Here is a 20,358-nt window from a genome sequence, read left to right as displayed (position 1 = left end):
TGGTGTGGCTCCTTAATGATTGCTGCTGCTTTCCAACAGCAGTGTTCTTTTTTTTTAAGGTCTCTTACTTGTGCACTTTATTGATTTTTTTCTCTTTATTGCAGTCAGTTTGTTTATATTTTTTGATTTGTTTACATATCTACACCTTTTTTTTATTTTTATTTTTTATTTTTCACACCATAAATCACATTAGCCATGATATACATTTTTTCTTTTTCACACATATACAGTGACTTTTTCTCCCCCCCCCCTCCCTCCTCCCAGGCCACCCCCCCCCACCCCCCCCCCTCTCAACAGCAGTGTTCCATGTAGATTTTCTTGATAGTGGGTATAATTTTGCCTGTGATGTACTGAGTTGTGTATTGAGTTAAAGATTGCATTTGTATGCTTCATTTTGGATACTAACCTGAATTGAGCTGCTTTATAATGAACTCAAGTTGTCTGTTCATCTCAGTATTTCCCTCTTTGATAAAACACCGTAGAATTTCTTCCATGCCCTATAAATGTTTTGAAAAAGTTGCACAATGAAATCAAAGCAAATCATTTAGATGATTTCCTCTCTACTCCCTCCATCGATGTACATACCATTGCTTTTGCCTCCTCACGTAATGAAGGGATGGCAAGGATGCTGTACAAGGCCCCATTCACATATGGTCTTATCTGAAATAAGCAAAGGACAGTCAAGAAATCTGGACACAATTACAAAAAATGGTTAATTTATTTCATAACTAGAGTGAAACCCCAATTTAACATGACCCAATTTAATGCAAAAATCGGATATAACGCAATCCGCTCCTGGATCTGGGCTTGTGGCAAGCCAGCGAGTGGTGGAATGCAACACTATGGAACTCTAGCAGCAAAGTTGCAGGTCAGTTGGAGACATGCGCATCGGCGGCTGCTGGTTGAAGCAGAGAGTCGGACTGGTCCAACCACGGCAGTCAGCAGCCGTAGAACAGCAGGTTGTTGTCCAGGCGCCGGAGTGGCTGCGTACCAGTGGCAGTGCGCTCTCTTCCAGTGTAGCCAGCTCATTCAGCTTTTACAGCTAGCAAAGGTTCTGCTCCTGCCCAAGTAAAGCAGCTGGAGTGTGGCCAGGATGTGCAGACAGGACTGGAATTCGGCCAAAAAGGTGAGGCAGGTTGAAACGCTGCTGCTGCTGTTCTCGCTGTATATGTGAAACCCCAATTTAGTGCGACCCTACTTTTTGGACCCAAATGATTGTGTTATAACAGGGTTTCAATGTAATTGACAATTACATGGTTTTCTAAAATAAAACTTTATTTAAAAAAAAAAATCAAGAATAGATTTGAAATAAGAACTAGAAAAGGAAGCTGTCTCTAAACATTAAAAACAACAGTCATATAATGGAGCATAATTTTTTAAAAAATTGAGATACAGCATCACAACAGGCCCTTTTGGCCCATAAACCCGTGCCGTACAAATGTGTTGACGTCAACTGAAGAAATTCAGATAAGAGCAACAACAAATATTTCAGAAGGACACAATGCATCCTGCCATTGTAACAATTTTTTTTCTTCCACTTATTTTGATCTTGATGTCTTGACGAGCAACAATTGGGGAATTTATGAGGGGCTGTCAGTCAACAAAAAATGTCCCAGACAACTTCTCAACAGGGAATATGCAAGCAGTAGTTTTAAAGAGACTCTCAGTGTCAATACAAGATCATGTCAGCTACATTATCAACAGAATCTAAGTAAACACTAACATTTGTATCATATACCTAGAGCTATTATTACCTCATAATTATCATGCCCCAAAAGATCAGATAGCACCTTCAACACTCGCTTGCCATCTTCTACACATTTCCGTTTACCTGAAAAAAATAGATTCCTCCAGATTTTAGCTGGTTAAAATATAAAAATAATTGTAAATAATGTTTCACTAATTATTAAATAAGCAAGCTGTCCAATCATGTTGCTCTCGACTCATTTTGAGACTCTGAGCTTGGTCAAGTGTAGATTTTGACATTTCATGTCAAAGAAGCAGTCATAAAAATGGTAAAAAAAAAATTTAGAATGGTGGTGTTCAATGCAGAAACACAAAAACTCTGTGTGTGTGTGTGTGTGTGTGTGTGTGTGTGTGTGTGGGCGTGTGGGCACGTCTTCCAGCATTTGTTTTCTCTCTCATCATACTGACCAAAATAGGGAAATTAGTCTTCTATATACTTGAGAAGTTTCTCCGCCCCGCCTCCACCAACAAACGACATGGTGAAACATTACTTTTCAGTATACAAGCATAATTGTGGAGGATTAAATAACTGTCAGAAACATTTTTAATCCCTGATTTTCACTGTTAGCTAATCTGCTAGTCTGGTTTTGGAATTTACAACTCATTTCAGGCTGAGAAAGGATTGATAATGACAGTTCCCATCCAAAGAATACTCTTTAAACTACAATGTGGTGCTGCCCGGAAGGCAAGTAGTCATTTAGGGTGTGAAGGTCAACATTCACAACTGGATTTATTGTCTGGGGCAAAGGATCAAAGAGCTACACAAGAAAAATCAAAAGAATATTTGGAGTAAATAAAAGAGTCAAAATGGACAAATTTATTTTTATTTGAGATAACTATATGCATATTTCCCAGCATTTCAATTTTGAAGAAATTCAAAACACGAAGACATAACATTACAAATATTTACTTATTTACTTATATTCATCAAACTGAAGTCAAAAGGTTGAAACCTAGACATTATAACTATTACTGAATTATACCTAGTTATTTTTTTAAAGTATAGGAGTCATTATATTATGCAATACATGAAAGTGGTGGAGAAACTCAGCAGGTCAAGCAACATCTAAAGGAAGCAAAAGGTAACCAATATTTTGGCCCAAAACACTGGTTACCTTTTGCTTCCTATAAATGCTGCATGACCTGCTGAGTTTTTCCAGCACTTTTGTATATAGCAGTCATTGTATTGTGTTTTATTAACTAAATACTACAGGTGCCTAATGTTTTATCTGGGATTGTCGGGACCAGACGTTGTTCAGAATCTTCTGGATTTCAGAATTACTTTGATTTCAGTCCCTTTAAGCCCAAATGCCTCACCCCAAGCCCATGCCATCTGCCCGCCGCACCCCCGGGTGCCTGTCACCCTCTACTCTGCTGCCGTGCATTGCCCCCCCCCAATCCCATCAGGACCGGTGCCAGGCTATTTTGTGCCCAAGGCTGGGCTGAGTGCAGTGGGGCAGAGGGATACTGGGCTGAGTGGAGGGGGGTGGGGGATGGTGCTGACTGGGCTGTGGGGGGGGGGGGAAGAGGAGAAATGATGCTGACTGGGCTGAGTGGAGGAGGGGGGTGGGGATGGTGCTGACCAGTGGTTTGACATGCGCCATACAGCATGTCAGTCAGGTGGAGGTTGGAGGTGACAGGGTGGCCCAGGAGGAGTGGGCCGTTGAGGCGGTGGAGCTGAGTGCCAGCAGCTTTCAGGCGCTTGTTGGGCCGGCCCTCAGGTACACCCCGGCAATGCAACGTTACCTGTTGCATTTTCCCTCAACCCCCAAACTCCTGTCGCAGCAGCAGGGGTACAGCGCTGCCGAGCCTGGAGTTTACAGAGGGCCGCCACGGATTGCAGCAATAGCTCAATGCAGGAGCAATGGCTGTCTTTGTTACCCATAATCCCCCACGCAGCTGGAACCACTTTGCTAGTGCCAGAGCAGTTCCAGCTGTGTGGGGGATTATGGGTAATGAAGACAGTCATTGATCCCGCATTAAGCCAGCTGCTGCCTGCTTCTCTCCAACCAGTTACTGGGAGCCGAGAGTCACCTTTCTACTGAAGGTAAGAGAGGGCTCTCATGGGGGTGGGGGCAGGTATATGACAGGGATGAGGGGGGGGGGAATCTCTCTCTGAGAATGAAGAATTTATTCAAGGAAATTAACATTACTTATGTGTAATGTCATCTACTGTAAAAAGTGCTGTTTTTTGTAGGCTGCCAGAGTTCAGCATCCTGGATAAAAGGTTAGGCACCTGGATAAACTTTTACAGAGTCTTTTTATCTCTAATTTTTCCAAAAGGATCGAAAAAAAATTTAAATGAAAATATTTTTTATTATTCAAAATATAATAAATATGAACAGATGACAATTAGTGCACAAAAAAAACAAGAACATAAGTAATAGGAGCAGAAGGCCATCCGCCCTGTCGAGCCTGCTCCACCATTCAATGATCTCATGGCTGATCTGATGATGGGTTCATCTCCACCTACCTGTCTATTCCCCAAATCCCTTAATTTCCTGATGTAAAGATCTATCCAACCTTCTCTTAAATGTATTTACCGAGGTAGTTTCCATTACTTCAATGGGTAGCGAATTCTGTAAATTCACCACCCTCTGGAAAAGAGGAAAAACTGTTCTTCTACATCTCCAGCCTAAATCTACTACCCTGAATCCTGATTAAACACACTGAAATGCTGGAGGAACTCAGCTGGTCTTTTCAGCATCTAAAGGAGACAAAGATATATTGCCAACATTTTGGGCCTGAGCCCTTCAAGGAAAAATCAGAAAAGGATGTATCGGAAAGTCTCAGAATTCAAATAATTGGGGAGGAATCCAGGCCAATAAAAGGTGTTAACTGAATATGATAAGGGACTAGGTAGAATTTATCATATCTGTGTGAAAGGAGACAGGGAATGGAGAGACGACATGTGTGGTTGGGGAGGGCGGGGGGGGGGGGGGGGGCGGGATGATTTCTAACGAAACCCAGAGAAGTTGATATTAATGCCATCTGATTGGAGGATGCTCAGTCAGAAGATGAGATGCTGTTCCTCCAATGTACGGGTGGTCTCAGTCTGGCAGTACATGAAACCATGGACAGACATGCCGGCAAGGGAATGGGATGGAGAACTGAAATGGGTTGAGAATTGAAATAGGTAGTCACTGGGAGATCCACACCACTGTGGCAGACAGAGCCGAAAGGCTCAACAAAGTGAGCTGCCAGTCTATGTCCAGTCTCTCCAATGTAGAGAAGACCAAAGCAGTAGCACAGGACGCAGTAAATGAATCCCATGGGATCACAAGTGAAATGTTACTTCTCTTGGGAGAACTGTTTGGGGCCCTGAATGGTGCTGAGGGAGAAGTGTTAGCTCAAGTGGACCATCTTCTGTGGTCACAGGGGTAGGTTTCAAGGGAGAATTGGTGGGAAGGGAGGAGTGGACAAGGGAGTCATGGAGGGAGTGGTTCCTGTGGAACGTGGAGAGGGGAATACGTGTCTAGTAGTGAGATCACACAGTAGGTGGCGGAAAATGTGTTGAATCCGATCCAGAGCAGACGTGCAGGTAATGGAGGATATGTGGGTGAGTGCCGAGTTGATGGTGGTAGAGGGAAATCCATGTTGTCTGAAGAAGGACATCTCTGATGATGTGGCATGGATGTCCTCATCCTGTACAGGAGGCTCTTGATTTTTCAAATTGGTTTATTTCTTTCTATGTTAACCACACCACCCCCCCCCACCCCCACACACTCTGCATCTCAAGATACTAGTGTTAACAAGTTCAGCTGAATATAACTGAAATGTTAACACTCCCTACAAAAATCCTCATTTTTTAATGTTAGAGACACTGAAACAAATATATTATATTTTATCTATTGTATGGAGACTGCTGGAATACTCAGTCAGACAAGCCACAGATATTGAGCGATAACGGTTAATTTTTCAGGCACAAGACATTTCATCAGAAAATAGATCTTAGAAAGCATTTTGGAAATTACAAGCGCAATAGCTAGGAAAGTAGATTTCACACAAGAGTATTTAGAAACATAGCATTTCTACAGCTTGCAGAAAAGTTTCTTTACTGTGATCCAGATGTGGCAGAATCAATTATAACTATTTTATAAATACTGTGTGATTTTGCTAAACCTGGTTCACTCAAAACCCTTTCCTTATCCCTATAATTTCCTTTATTATTTTAATTTATCAGTATACAATAATAGTGGCAGTCTGATCCAATTAGTAAGCTTTTAAATACAAAGTGATGCTGCAAACAAAACTACTGCCACATGGTGGCTGTTGTACCATACCTTGGGTACGAAGGCAGAGGTTCATGAGTAATGCAACAGAATATTCCAAAGTGTAATCTGACAGAGAATCAGAGTCTTCCAGAACTCTCGTCAGCCAGAAAATAATATCATCTCTAATCATAGTTGATTGTAATCTTCGCCTTAAAAGAACAAAAAGCATTTTATACAATATTGTGAACATTTATGGGAACATCACAGTTGCAAAGTTGTTTTTAAACAGCAATCCCAGAAAAACAACCAAAAACATCTACAAAAAAAAAAATTAAAAAATTCTACAACAGTTTTATTCTTTTTATATTTCTAATGTTCCTGGTGTAAAAAGATCTGGCAGCATTTACAAACAAATATGATTCGATACTTGGGAAAATCCAATTCTGGCTTCATGATCATCCCGAGTTTAAATTGTCAAACTACTGGAAGCATGCCTAGAGATACCAAGGGTTGAAACTCCAAAATTCTCTCATTAAACTTGCTGACCATACTAATGCTTTCCTGCAATAAAATGTCAATTAAAAGCTGTCTTTGACTAAGATTTTACTCATCCATTGTCATATAGGTGACTCCCACGTTTTGAGGTCAGTGGGGAGGGAGAAATTCATTCTAAGAAAATGAACCATATCACGATTTCCATAAAAAATAAGCCACAAAGTCGAGTCAGCTGTGCATGCATCAAGAAATAGGAGTTGAAAAATAACATTTATTTATTTTCTCGCCATGTACAATCTGAGAGTGAGTTTTATTCTGTTTCTCAACTATATAAATGACGATTTGTGAAGGAAAATTTTCTTCTCTCATCTCCAGTAAAATGGGAAAAGGTGTTTTTGCTGTAAGAACACAAATCATGTCACTAAACAAGTTTTAGTCAGAAAATGTTACAATCAGTCTAGTTAAGATTAACAGTTCTCTTCAGCTATCAGTTAACAGGCAATTTCATCAACTACAATACAACTCTGATAATCCAAAATGGTCAGGACTTGGCCTATGTCGGATAAATGTTTTTTTTTCAGAGAACTGGTCACTTTTTAAAAGCAGCCCAGTTGTAACAGCAAATCACTTATAACAGTGTTTAAACAACAAACAACAAGGGAAGGCTTTTTAAGCATTAAAATAACGTTTAATTTTCACAAAAAAAATGCTGGCCGCCACCGATCTCCGACGCCTCCCCACCGAGGCTTGGTTACTGCTGGGAGGCTGATGTCTCCACAAGTTCCGGAAGGCTGCTCTCCTTGATGATGCTGGGACAATGGATTCTTCCGACTGCTTGCAGCTGGGAGACAGTGGCACACAGTTTGAGAGGAAGAGTTGGAGAAACAAATAGGGGAAAGTAAAGAAGAAATGAGAGAGGGGAAGGAGTTAACTGAAGTGAGGACTATCATCGTTCTAATTTCATGTCGAGTGAATTCTTTTCCTCCAACCCATGAGGTCAAATTGGCTCCGAGAAAATTTCAGATAAATGAGGATTTCTAATTTGTTTCAGATATCCTCATTTATCCAAATTTTTATTTTTTTTAAATTCAGATAAATGAGGATTTTGGAGATTCCAATTTTGGATAATCAGAGTTGTCCTGTTATAACAAACATTTTGCTGGGATACATTTCTCTTTATCCTTCTCATTTGTTTATCTCATCTAATGCTGTTCTCTCCTATTTCCACTGTTATTTATCCAGTTAGACTGGTCATACCTAGCAAAGGTCTTTTCCCATTTCAAATGATTAACCTTTGAAGTTTTTCTGTAACCTCTTTTTCAGATCTTACCTTTGGAAACATTATGAGAATTGATAGCCAGTTTTCATGTATACTTTCACCCAATAGGCCCTTTATTCTCGAGTTGGCCCCCAAAACCTCTTTTGAAATTTTTATTAGTTCTTCCTTATTATTTTGGCCTCTGAAATCTGCTTTATTAAAATGAGCATTATCATTACCTGAGGCTAAGTTTCTGCAGAGCTCCCAACACATTTTCCCTTGTTATGGAATCCTCCTCCTCAGTCTCCAGGGTTTCTTCAAGAATCTTCAATAATACCATATTCTGTGCTAAATACGTTCGGCCTGACAAATATACGATAAAATGAAAAGACTTGGTCACTCTGCTGACTCCCTAATGATTTTGTTGTGCATGAGAATAAAAATCACTTGGAATGAAATTTTCATTATTTAAGTAAAAATTTGTAGCGCTATAAAAATAGACAAAACTTACCACATGATAGAGAAGCAAATCCATTAATTAACCGTGCTGTGTACTGTCTGACAATCTCACTCTTTGAATTTAACAAATTTATTAGACTTCTCTGCAAAAAGGAAAACATTTGTCTTTAATAGCTTACAAAGCAAGTTTGAAACAAAACATGAGACAAAGTAAAGATATTTGAAACATCATCATTTTAAAACACTTGGATAACTGCATAAATGGGAGAGAATCAGGGGTATGGGCCTAATGCAGGCAAGTGGGACTAAAGCAAGAGGGCACATTATTTGGTATGGACTAGTTGAGCCTGTCAAGAGTCACAACATGGAGATGTTCCCACCACTCCAATGAGTCGACATTGATCATAAGCACTTAATTCATACAAATTCAGCCCTAATCATATTTTATTCTTCCCATATTCCCATTAATTCTACCCATCAAACTTCCATCCCCTCCCACCCACAAGTGTGTGGCCAATTAACCTACCAATCTGCACATCTTTAAGACTTGTTTCCCAGTCCAGGCAACATCCTGGTAAATCTCCTCTGCATCCTCTCCACAGTTTCCATATCCTTCCTATAATGAGACCACCAAGTGTGGTCTTACGAGAGATTTGTAGAGTTGCCACATGACCTCTCGACTCCCGAATTCAATCCTTCTATTAATGAATCCTAGTATCCCATAAGCCTTCTTCGGCAACTTTGAGCCTGTGCGGCAACTTTGAGCGATGTATGGATTTGCACCCAAGGTCCCTCTGTTCACCCACACTCTGAAGTAACCAACCATTAGCCCTGTACTCAGCCAGAAATTCTGGTGTGTCCCTCCAAAATGCATCATCTCACACTTATCTGGATTGAAATCCATCTGCCACTTTTCTGCCCAACTCTGCATCCTGTTTATAGCCTCTAGTAACGTTCGACAAACTTCAGCTCCAACCACAACTCCTCCAACCTTCGAGTCATCCACAAACTTACTGATCCATCCTTCCACCTCTTCATCTAAGTCATTTATAAAAATCAGAAAGAGCAGAGGTCCCAGAACAGATCCTTGTGGCACTCCACTAATCATTGACCTCTGGGCAGAATACTTTCCTTCCAGTACTATTCTTTGCTTTCTTCCTACAAGCCAATTGCTTATCCATATAGCCAAGGTTCCACTAATCCTGTGCCTAATGACTTTCTGGATGAGTCTGTCATGGGGGACCTTGACAAATGCCTTGCTAAAATCCATGCAGACCATATCTACTGTCCTACCCTTAACAAATTCTTTTGTACCTCCTCAAAAAACTCAATTAGACTCGTGAGGTATGACCTTCCCTTCACAAAAACATGCTACCTACCTATCCAAATGCTCATAAATCCTATCTTTAAGAATACTCTCCAATCAGTTTGCATACCTCTGATGTAAGACTCACTGGTAAATAATTTCCAGGATTCTCCCTATTCCTTTTTATTAAACAAAGGGATTACAATCACCATTCTCTGATCCTCCGGCACCTCCCCTGCAGCCAAAGAGGATTCAAAGATCATAGCAACGGCCCCAGCGATCTCTTCTCTCACTTCCCACTGCAAACTGGGGTATATCACGTCCAACCCCAGGGACTTAGCAACCTTGATGTTTTTAAAAATATCCAATACTTCCACTTCCTTAATCTCCACATTGTTCAGCACACAGACCTGTTCTATTTCAACCTCACCATGATCAAGGTCCTTTTCTCTTGTGAATACTGATGCAAAATATTAATTTAAGACCTCCCCAACCTCCAGGCACACATTGCCTTCTTTATCCTTTAGCAGCCCCACTTCCATTCTTGTCATCCTTCTGCTCTTCACATACGCATAGATCTCCTTGGAGTTCTCCTTAATTCTACATGCCAAGCCTTCTCATGCAAGATTTGAGCATTCCTAAGTAGTTTCTTAAGATCCTTCCTGGCTACCATATACTTTTCATGACCCCTTCCTGTTTCCTGCTTCCTATATGTAAAGTATGTTTCCTTTTTCCTCTTGACTGGTTTCCTGACCTGTTTCATCAATCATGGTTTCATTTTCCATGTCCCAGTAGGACAAACCTATCTTGAACGTTGCACAAGTGGTCCCAAAACTTCCTCCACATTACATCTGTGGTTTCACCGTTAAACATCTGTTTCCAATTTATTCTCGTTAGTTCCTGCCTCATTTCTTCATAATTAACCCTTCCCCAGTTAAGCACTTTTCCAGTTTGACTGTTATATTCATTTCCATAGCTATGTTGAAGCTAAGAGAGTTGTGGTCACTCTCACCAAAATGCTCCGCCACCAAGAGGTCCACCACCTGACCAGGTTCATTCCCCAGAACCAGCTTCAGTATGGCCTCTCCTCCAGTTGGCCAGTCCACATACTGTGTCATGAATCCTTCTTGTACACACCTGACAAATTCAGCCCCATCTATCCCTCGCAGTCAGTAGGTGCCAGTCAATATTAGGGAAGTTGAAATCACCCATAACTACAACCCAAGGTGTGGACTGTTTAGTGATGCAGAAATTGCAATTTAAATTTCTGATGTCCAGAGCATGAAAAAGGCATAATTAGTGATAAGGTTTCAAATAATTTTTGCAATATAAACAATAGATGTGATTCAGCCATTTAAGTTACAATAAGTCGAGTGATTCTGTGCATGTTCAACATGGAAGTTTGCAAGCTAGGTTAGACCAAGCACAAGAGCCAAGGCACTGCCCTCTCCTTCAATAGGTATTGTGCAATGGTTTAGAAGACAAAGTAGAACTCTTTTTCCCCCAAGTAGTGGGTTAATTATTAAAAATAAATTATTTTTATTTAAATGTTTTACAATATATATTTTTTTAAACTTAATTTCAGTGTCAACAATGAGATACAGAAATGGATTATTCACTTTGTAGACATATTGTGAAATTTAAGTGGTCTGACAGGATTAAATATTTAGGCATTATAATATTGTAATTATAATCATTTATATGAATGAAACTACTTACCTTTATTGTGCAATATTAAATATGATTTGAATAGGTGGAAAGATTTACCTATAACATTAATAGGACATGATATCTTTCCCCGACTTCAATATCTTTTTCAATCTATTCCTGGCAAGATTCCTCAAAATTTTTAAAAAGATTTTTAATGTTTTGGTAAGGAGGTTTCTGTGGCAAGATAAAATGGTAAGAGTGTCATTACAGAAATTAACTTGGAAGTATGCATGAGGAGGTTTGCAATTTCCTATATTTCAGAATTATTATGAATTAGCTGAGTTCAAATTTATTAACAGGATGTTTGAAGTGGATAAATCTTTGATAATATTGAATTATTTCAGATTGGTGAGAAGATGGATCTGTTTAAATGGAATTCTAAGTTATTAAGTAATAATAATTTGCCTGTGCTAAAACCTTTAATGGAATTATGGAATAAAAAATGAAATTAGAGGTACTCAGGTAAAATTCCTTTGTTTCAAAAATAAGCTTTTTCCTTTTACACTTAATAATCAAATTTGAAATTGTGGGATCAGAAGGGTATTAAATTAGTAGAAGATTGTTCAGAAACAGGATATTTTATTTCATTCCAAAGGATGAAAGAGAAATATGAAATATCTTCAAATACTCTTTTTTCTTATTATTAAATTAAAGCCCTATTGTTGGATAATTTTAGGCGTACGTTACAGTTACCCAGGTGGTCTAAATTTTAAATTTTACTTATTGATGGTGACAAGAAAGGATTTATATCTGAGAGGTATGCTTTATTGCAGAATAAAATGCTTAAACCAGATGTTTATAAATCTAAATTAAAATGGGAAAAAATTTGTCCATATCCATCTTCCAGGATGATTGGATGACTTTATGTGAGGATAGTATATGACTAAAATTGTAAATGTAAGGTCATAGACTGGTTCATTATAATTTTCTTCATCAGTTATACTTAACTCTGGAGAAATTAAAGAAATAAAAGTTTACTTCTTCTGATTTATGTTTCAGATGTCATAACGAAGTTGGTTCTTTTTTTACATTCTACTTGGTTATGCGAGATGGTGAAACCCTTTGAAATAGAATTAAGGAACTTTTAGAAGCCATTTTTAAATTTAAAATTTCACTTGATCCTTTGATATTTTTATTGGGTTATATTAATAAATTGAGTTTGGTTTGGAGTTAAAATTAAATAAATTTCAAATTGCTTTTTTGATTAGCGTTAGCTGTGGCTAGAAACTATTTGGCCACAATACTTGGAAAAAATGAGACTAATTTGAGTATTCAGTGACGGCATTTGGAAATGAGAGCTTGTATTCCATTGGAAAAGATAATATATAATTTATGTAATAATTATTCTTTTTTTTTGTAAAAAACCTGGAGCCCATATCTGGAGTATATGCAGTTGATTCATTAATTATTTTTTTCCTCCATGCGTTGTTGGTGGTGCCCCAAACCATGGCAAATAACAGAAGGATGCCATGTTATTTGATCCCCTCTTCTTTCTTCCTTTTCTTTCTTTTTTGTTGTAATTAAGAGGGGGGGGGGGAGGTTGGGTGGATTAGGGTAGGGGTTGTAAGGGGTAAAATATTGTGCACTTGTATGTATCTTTATTGTGTGATTTATTATGATTAATAATTTTTTTTTTAAAGTGAGATACAGAAATGTTATTTAAAACAAAGCCAGGGATGGGTCCTTTCTGGCTATCAAAGGTTTTTATGGGTATTTTAAGTGCATTGTTCATTCAGAACACTATTCAACATTCAATTTATTGTCATGGTAATAAAATAATGTCTTATTACATGAAATTTCCTTTTGCTTGCTGCAAGGCAGACAGATTCGCCACCGGCCAGAATTGCCTAAGCACCTCTTACGGTCAGATTTGCAGTCAGATTCGCCTCCAGCACTTCTGCAACCCCCACAGCCACACAGAGTCCAGTCCAAACCATTGGCAACCCAAACTCCAGATTCAAACATCCAACACAGACAAGAACCCTTCAGCCCCCTCGACACCTCCTCGCATTCCGGTTCAGAAATCTGGTACCCCTCCAGCCAGTTTGAGTCAGTTTCCAGCAGTCCACAGCTCAGTGCAAGTCTCCCAACAGCAGTCTTCACCATCCCATAACTTCCTCATCTCTAGTCGCCAGCAGCCCACCACATGCACTGGTTCCTCAGCCGCAGAGCCCCCTCACTGGTCTGCCGCTATGGTCATAGTCCCTGCGGGTCATCTCCTCTACTTCTCCCTTTCAGACAGGGCGTGATCTTTCCGTCCTCTACTGCCCCGGAGTCTGCAGCCTCTCATGACTTCTGCCGATCTATCGATGCCACCATCTTGGACACAGACCCGTGGTCGCAGGATTTCAAAAACCCCAATGGGCGCCAATGGCAATCGACTGGAGGCCACAGGAGTGCTGCATCTCCGCTCCCTCACTCCTTGTGGGTCTGCACCTGCGGCAGTGCTGCCATTACAGCAGCTCCGACAGCCCCATCATCTTCACCTTATTCACGGCATGGTATGCCATCTTTCAAACTATGCTATGGATTCCAGGATCGGATTGACTTCCAGGATCAGCACAGACAACTGCAAGCACAAAGGGTTTGTGTGTATTGATTCTGGTCATTGGGAACAAAACCAATCAAATCCAAGTATTCACATGAGAGATCAAATTCCCCAAGGAGAGATACCCTTATAAACAATAACTTCAACATATAGGAGACAAAAAAAATTAAAAATAATACATTTGACTTTATTCTAGCGTGGAATAACAATAAAACAGCATGAACAGAATTAGTTTAAACATAGCCTACTCTTAACTTTCTGGCCAATCACATTAGAATTTGGAAATCTGAAGGTCAAAACGTATTCCTACGAGGCACGTAATAGATTATTATATTAATTAGCTGGTTGGCATTAATATCAAGAGGCCTTTTAAATCACTGAGAAAAGAGACATAAAAGAGGACATATCTGAAGAAATAGCACCTATTATTAGAGTCCAGGGTATAATAAGTACAAAACTGTCATTATAGTATTGCTGTGAATAAAAGCATAACAATGAATTCTGAAATACATACTTGTGCAGTGAAACAAAAATGTAGGTTCGTTAGTAATTTTTGTTCTATTTCACACAGGAGCATTACTTTGTAACTTACTCGGGAATAATCTTCAGAAATCAGTGAAACGAACAGGTATAGTGAACTTTTCTTGTTGTATTAAACCACAAATACATTATGTTTTGCTGAACTGAGGTGTTAAGTGCTTTTTTGATGACATAATTAGTGAAGGAAAACTTCCCTGGCCTTGCATAGCTACTGCTACACGTGTCATTCGCTCCTCATTATTTCTGCATTCAATAAAGTTTGTGATTATTGTACTACTACTTTTATCTCATGTGTATGTACCTTTCTTTGTGTCGAGGTTGCACAAAATATTTAATTTATTGAAATAGTGCTTTTTCACTTCCTGTTTTTCTGTGTATAATAATTCTCCAACGTGCTGAACATCACCTCTCCTAATGGGGATCATGGAGTAAGGTGAAATCCATACAACTCAAATTTCCTTTTTTTTTTAAAAATCATTCTGAAATCAGTGGAGAGTATCATTACTTTTAGCTGATTACAAAATCTAAGGCATTCCATACAAGACATAAATAGCCAAAAACTTATACAAGAAGTGAAACAATTCAGAAAGAAAACAGACCCTTCCCTCCCTTCCAACCCAAAAGTAATCAGTTCAATGACACAAGGGCATAAAACCGACTGTAGTTCCTTAGAAGGTGGGGGGGTGGGGCAAGGCTTCTGGCCAACATTCCCTCTGAAAATGGAGAATATTTGCTCAACATTTTTAAAACTCAGTTATATTTGGTGGCAACTTCAATGGCAAAGAGAGCTGCAGAGTCCCCTATGGAAGAAGTAGCTAAAAAGAGTTTGAGCGAAAATGTGCATTTACTGCATTTGCATTGTTTGAGATGTCTGCTATTTTATTTTGAAATTTTACTTTAAAATTTAAAAAAACATACTAATGATATTATGGTCTTTATTTATCAAAATTCATTCAACACCTACACCTCCTATTTTGTGTGATTTTGAAACATTGCATTTGCTTAAAGGGACCACCACTTTAAAACGATCTGAAATCTGGAAGATTCTGAACAATGGCAGTTGTCTGGTCTGATGATCACAGATAAAAGGTTAAGAACCTATTACATGGATAGTGAAGGTTATCCAAGATTACAATAGGGTCTAGATCAAGTGGGAAAGTGGGCCTAGAAATTGCAAATGGAATTTAACATGGACATGTTGTATTTTGGGAAATTAAATCAGGGCAGAACTTGCACATAAACAGCAGAGCTTTGAAGAGCGTTGTTACAGAGAGACCGGGGTACAAGTACATCGTTCCCGGAGAATGGCAACACAGGAAGACAAAGTGGTGAGGAGACATTTTGCATACTTGCCTACATTTCTCAAGGCATTGAGTATAAAAATTGGGACAACATGTTTAAAATATGCAAGACTTGATGAGACCACACTAACGTATTGTGTGAGTCTTTGCTGTCGAGCTAGAGGAAGAATGTCATTAAGCTGGAAAGGGTGGCAAAAAGATTTAGAAGGATGTTACTGAGATAGCAGAGCATGAGTTATGAGGAGAGATTGGATAAACTAAGGCTTTTTATCCTGAGCACAAGAGACTACAGGGTGTCCTTACTTAGATGTATAAAATCATGAAGGACATAGAAAGGATGAATGGTCAGTCTTTGTCTCAGGGTAGAGGAGTTTAAAATCAGATGGCGTAGGTTTAAAATGAGAAAGTAAATATTTAAATGAGATATGCAAGGCAAGTTTTTTAAAAAAAACATAATCAGCATGACATGTGGCTAGAACTCATTACGAGGAGAGGTTGTAAAAGCAGATAGAATAAATTGGCAATATTTAAAAATGCATTTAGAGCAGTGGTTCTCAACCTTTTCCTTTCCGCTCACATGCAGCTTTAAATATTCCCTATGCCATAGATGCTCTGTGATTAGTAAGGGATTGCTAAGGTGATATGTCGGTGGAAAGAAAAAGTTTGAAAACCACTGTTTTAATCATACTTAATTGATTCATTATGTGCACAGTTTCATAACTCCAAAGGCCAATGACAATTTTTCTCAAGCAAAATATTTCAGTAACAACCGAGTCTAGAGCAGTGATTCTCAACCTTCTCTTCCCACTCACGTACCACCTTAATCAATCCCTTACTAATCAGAGAGCACCGACGGCATAGAGATTACTTAAAGTGGTATGCGAGTGGAAAGATAAAGGTTGAGACCCACTGATTTTGATAGACACATGAACATTCAAAGGATACAAATCATGTTAAAGGCAGATGAGATTAGTTAGATTAACATCATGGTTGGCACAGACATAGTAGGCCGCAAAGCCTGTTCCATTGTTCTACTATTTTGTTAAAATCAACAAACCTGGTTTTTTTTGTGACATTCCAACAGATCATTGCTAACGTAAGCCTGAAGGACCGTATCTCTTTGTTCTCCAGGTTGAGACTGTGTTAGCCGCTATAAGAGTAAAAAAAGTCACAGCAATGATGAACAATGCACCAAATCAATGATTAAATCTTAACATTCTTCAATGTAGCAGAATACCTATCATACAAGTTTAGCGTTCTAATTTGCTATCAAATTAACAAGTATACACTTACAATTGGCATTAAATAAATAAATCAAACAAAAGCCTGTGGATTGATAAGTTAAGATTTTAGTTATGACAAAAGTTAGATCTTATGATTTGCAAATATAGGTGTTCATAATTCATATAAATAGTGTCTTCACTGCAACCTCATACGTTTTCATCCAGCTTTAGTGTCCTAATGTATTCTCCTTATTACCATATCACTCAGGCTATGCCACTCCATACAACTCCGAGCACCTGACTCCTTCAAGTTTGCATGCTGCATACTTGAGCTCACCTGTCATGACTCGTTTGAATACAAAATGGTAAATTTAACCCAATTATAGAAGCCCCAGTCTCTTTCACAGAACTGAAATGAGATGTAGGAGTAGATCATTCAGTGACTTGCCATTCAGTAAGATTTTACCCCAGCCTTTCTTCCCCACACATCACCTGTTTCCCTTAATGCTTAATCTTCACAGCTCGAAGTATGGTAAATTTGGAAGATTGGTAAAGATTTTTTGTCATCTATGCTCTGAATTGCTCACACTTGATTTTGAGAATGTGACCCAGGTCCAAATGAAAGGAAACATTTTATCACTCACATATTCTGTCCAAATTTTGCACGCTTCAGCGAGTTAGAGCAAATTAGGGACCATGGGAGAGCTGACCAGTTCAACTGTTTACTTTAAAGCACAGAGCCTCACAGGGATGTTCAAGTAGCTTAACACATGGATCACTACTTGGATTATGATATCACTGTATCACAAAATATCGGTTGAGGGACGAGTAGGACTGGCAGCTTAAATCTCCAGCATATAGAATTTACCGATATGACAAAGGGAGACCCAAGAAAGGAAGGAATGGGAGGTTCACTAAAGATTCGAGAGAACATCACAGCAGTACTTTAAAGAGGATATCCTGGAGGGATTGTCCAATTAGGCCATATTATACTTGGTTCGTTGGTTCAGGTGTTTTGCCATTTGGCATAGGCAATCCGTCACCATAGGCTTCCAAATTATCAGCAAGAATGACAGGAATAAATATGTAAGCAAATCACAGAAATGCACAAGAGAAGAGGGTTATACTAATAGGGATTTTAACTTTCTCAGTGTTGACTTGGATTGCTCAGTGCAAAGATCTTAGCTGGGGGCAGATTTAAAAAAAAAAATTTCTCAATATATGTCTGAAGAGAATTTCATGAGACAATATCCAGATAGTTCTACAAGAGATTGGGCAGTTCTTGACCTCATCTTTGGAAAATAAATTGGGCAGGAGGTGGAAGTGAATGTGGGTAATATTTCAGGAATAGTGACCAAAATTCTGAAAGTTTCAAAGTAGTTTGGACATAGATAAAATTGGTTCTCATGTAAAGGTCACAAAGTGGAGAATGGCTGATTTCAATTGCATAAAGGGGGACCTGACAAGAGTAAATGCTTGTAAACAAAGTGACATCAAACAACTGGGAGCTTATTTTAAAAAATGAATGACCTAGATTCATGTTGCAGTAAGCATGAAAGGTAAATATGGTATGAGCAGGAAACCTTGGATGACAGAAAATATTGAAAGTTCAGCCATAATTCCACTTACCTCTTTGGTTCCTAAAACACCCCATTCTTTCCCTGGCTACCCAATTACTCCTGATACATTTACACAATATTTTGGGATTTTCCTTAATCTTAATTACCTATAATATTTAATGGCCCCTCTTTGTCCTGCTAATGTTTTTTTTGTTGTTCCCTCCTACACTCTTTTCTGTCATCCAAGGTTTCCTGGTCATACCATATTTACCTTTCATGCTTACTGGAACATGAATCTAGGTAATCCATTTTTTTTAAAAAAGCTCCCAGTTGTTTGATGTCACTTTGTCTTCAAGAGATTTGTTCAATTCCTGTTACCTCCACCTATCAGTTCATTCAGTGCACCATAATGTTTGGGACATTTTGTTTCACAGGTGTTTGTGAGTAGTCAGGCATGTTTAATTGCTTCAAAAGTACAAAAGTTCATGTCTAACTTTTGATCACCTTTGGAGCCTGAAGTTGCCATTTTTCTACAAGGACCAGAGTTGTGCCAATGAAAGTAAAATAAGCATTATGAGACTGAAAATAAAGAAGAAAACAGTGAGAGACTTTGCCCTAACCTTAGGATGACCAAAATTAACAGCTTGGAATATCATTAAGAAGAGTGTACTTGTGCGCACAGTAATCATAAAGGGACTGGTATTCCAAGGAAAACTTAGACTGTGATGACATCTTGCAGTATAGCCTCTGTATTTCAGTTCATGAAGTCTTCTGCAGACAGCTGTCATTGACACATACACATCTGCCCTCTGAAGAGTGCTTCTGATGTATCTGAAAAGCATTTGGGGTTTTTTCTTCATTATGATGTGAATTATTTTGTTATCAGCAGTGGAGATCTTCCTTGGAATACCAGTCTTATCTCACTAGTATGCTCTTTCTTCTAAATGATGTTCCAAATAGTTAATATTGGTAATCCTAAGGTTTGGATGAAGTCTCTTATCGTTTTACAGCCTCATAATGGCTTCTTGACTTCCAATGGCATAACTCTAGTCTTCATGTTGAAAAAGATCAACTACAAACTTCAAATATGATCAAAAGCTTAGAAGCAAGCCTAGCTCTCTTATACCTGCACCAATGAAGCAATTAAACATAGTTGAGTAATCAGCTGTGAAGCCAAATGCCCCAAACATTATGGTTCCCTGAAATTAAGGGAATATGTATGAAAAGCACTGTAATTTCTGCATGGTATACAAATAACCTTGAATAAAATCTGAAAAGTACACTTTAATTACTTGTGAATTATTTGATCATAAATTAAAACTGTGGAGCAGAGGGGCAAATAAAGGGGGGAAAAAAGGTGACTTTGTCCCAAATATTATGGAGGGCACTGTAGCTAAGGTCCTGATGAGATTTTTACATCTTTGTAAGCCACAGGAGTCTGGAGGATAGCGAACAACAATGTGCTGGAGAAACACAGCATGTTAAGCAGCATCAGTGGGAGAAATAGATCAAGACAAGTCTTGATGAAGGGTTCCAACCTTAAATATTGACCATTTTATTCTCCCTCTGGAAGCTGCTTTACTTGCTCTGTTACAAAGTTATGTGTTGTGTGGTTTTCTGTTAAAAAGCGACAGTTTGCCAAGGTGAGAGTGAGAGAAAGACTGAGCATGCACAAAAGAGGATCTAGAAATTTCTGGACGTGGAAGACAAACCATGACTGGGTGTGGCTGTAGAATGAAAGGAAATCCAAGCATGAGTCATTGTCCAAGAGGCAGTTTGGAATGTTGGGCATTTAAAAAAGATTCTGAAGGCAGCCAGAAGAATCTGGACCAAGCCATTTTTTTTCTCTCAGAGCAATTCAAGAAGACCACTTCGAATTTTGTGCTCTCTCTCTCTCTCTCTCTCTATAAAAGATCTTTTGGCTTCAGTTTACCAAACAAACTGAATTTTGTTTACGATCTTTACTTCGATTGCAATCAAAGTTTTGTGAGTCTTATGT

The 20,358-nt window shown here is 38.8% G+C and overlaps 1 protein-coding gene across 6 annotated transcripts in view; it reads right to left on the bottom strand.

The window, feature by feature from the left end:
- The window catches only part of LOC138742532 (lisH domain-containing protein ARMC9), an 83,768-nt gene that overhangs the window by 24,191 nt on the left and 39,219 nt on the right, over positions 1 to 20,358 (bottom strand). For all 6 annotated transcript variants that reach the window (XM_069897066.1, XM_069897063.1, XM_069897067.1 and 3 more), the window contains 7 exons: positions 16,635 to 16,727; positions 8,225 to 8,315; positions 7,953 to 8,076; positions 6,030 to 6,169; positions 1,755 to 1,831; positions 586 to 660; positions 407 to 497 (listed from right to left, as the gene is read on the bottom strand). In XM_069897066.1, coding sequence (XP_069753167.1) covers positions 407 to 497; positions 586 to 660; positions 1,755 to 1,831; positions 6,030 to 6,169; positions 7,953 to 8,076; positions 8,225 to 8,315; positions 16,635 to 16,727 — 691 coding nt within the window. The remainder of the gene's footprint in view (positions 1 to 406; positions 498 to 585; positions 661 to 1,754; positions 1,832 to 6,029; positions 6,170 to 7,952; positions 8,077 to 8,224; positions 8,316 to 16,634; positions 16,728 to 20,358) is intronic.

The sequence above is a fragment of the Narcine bancroftii genome, chromosome 9 (genome assembly GCF_036971445.1).
Source record: "Narcine bancroftii isolate sNarBan1 chromosome 9, sNarBan1.hap1, whole genome shotgun sequence".
NCBI lineage: Eukaryota > Metazoa > Chordata > Chondrichthyes > Torpediniformes > Narcinidae > Narcine > Narcine bancroftii.
Note: the sequence above shows the minus strand (reverse complement) of the source record. Positions and strands in the feature narration are given on the sequence as shown.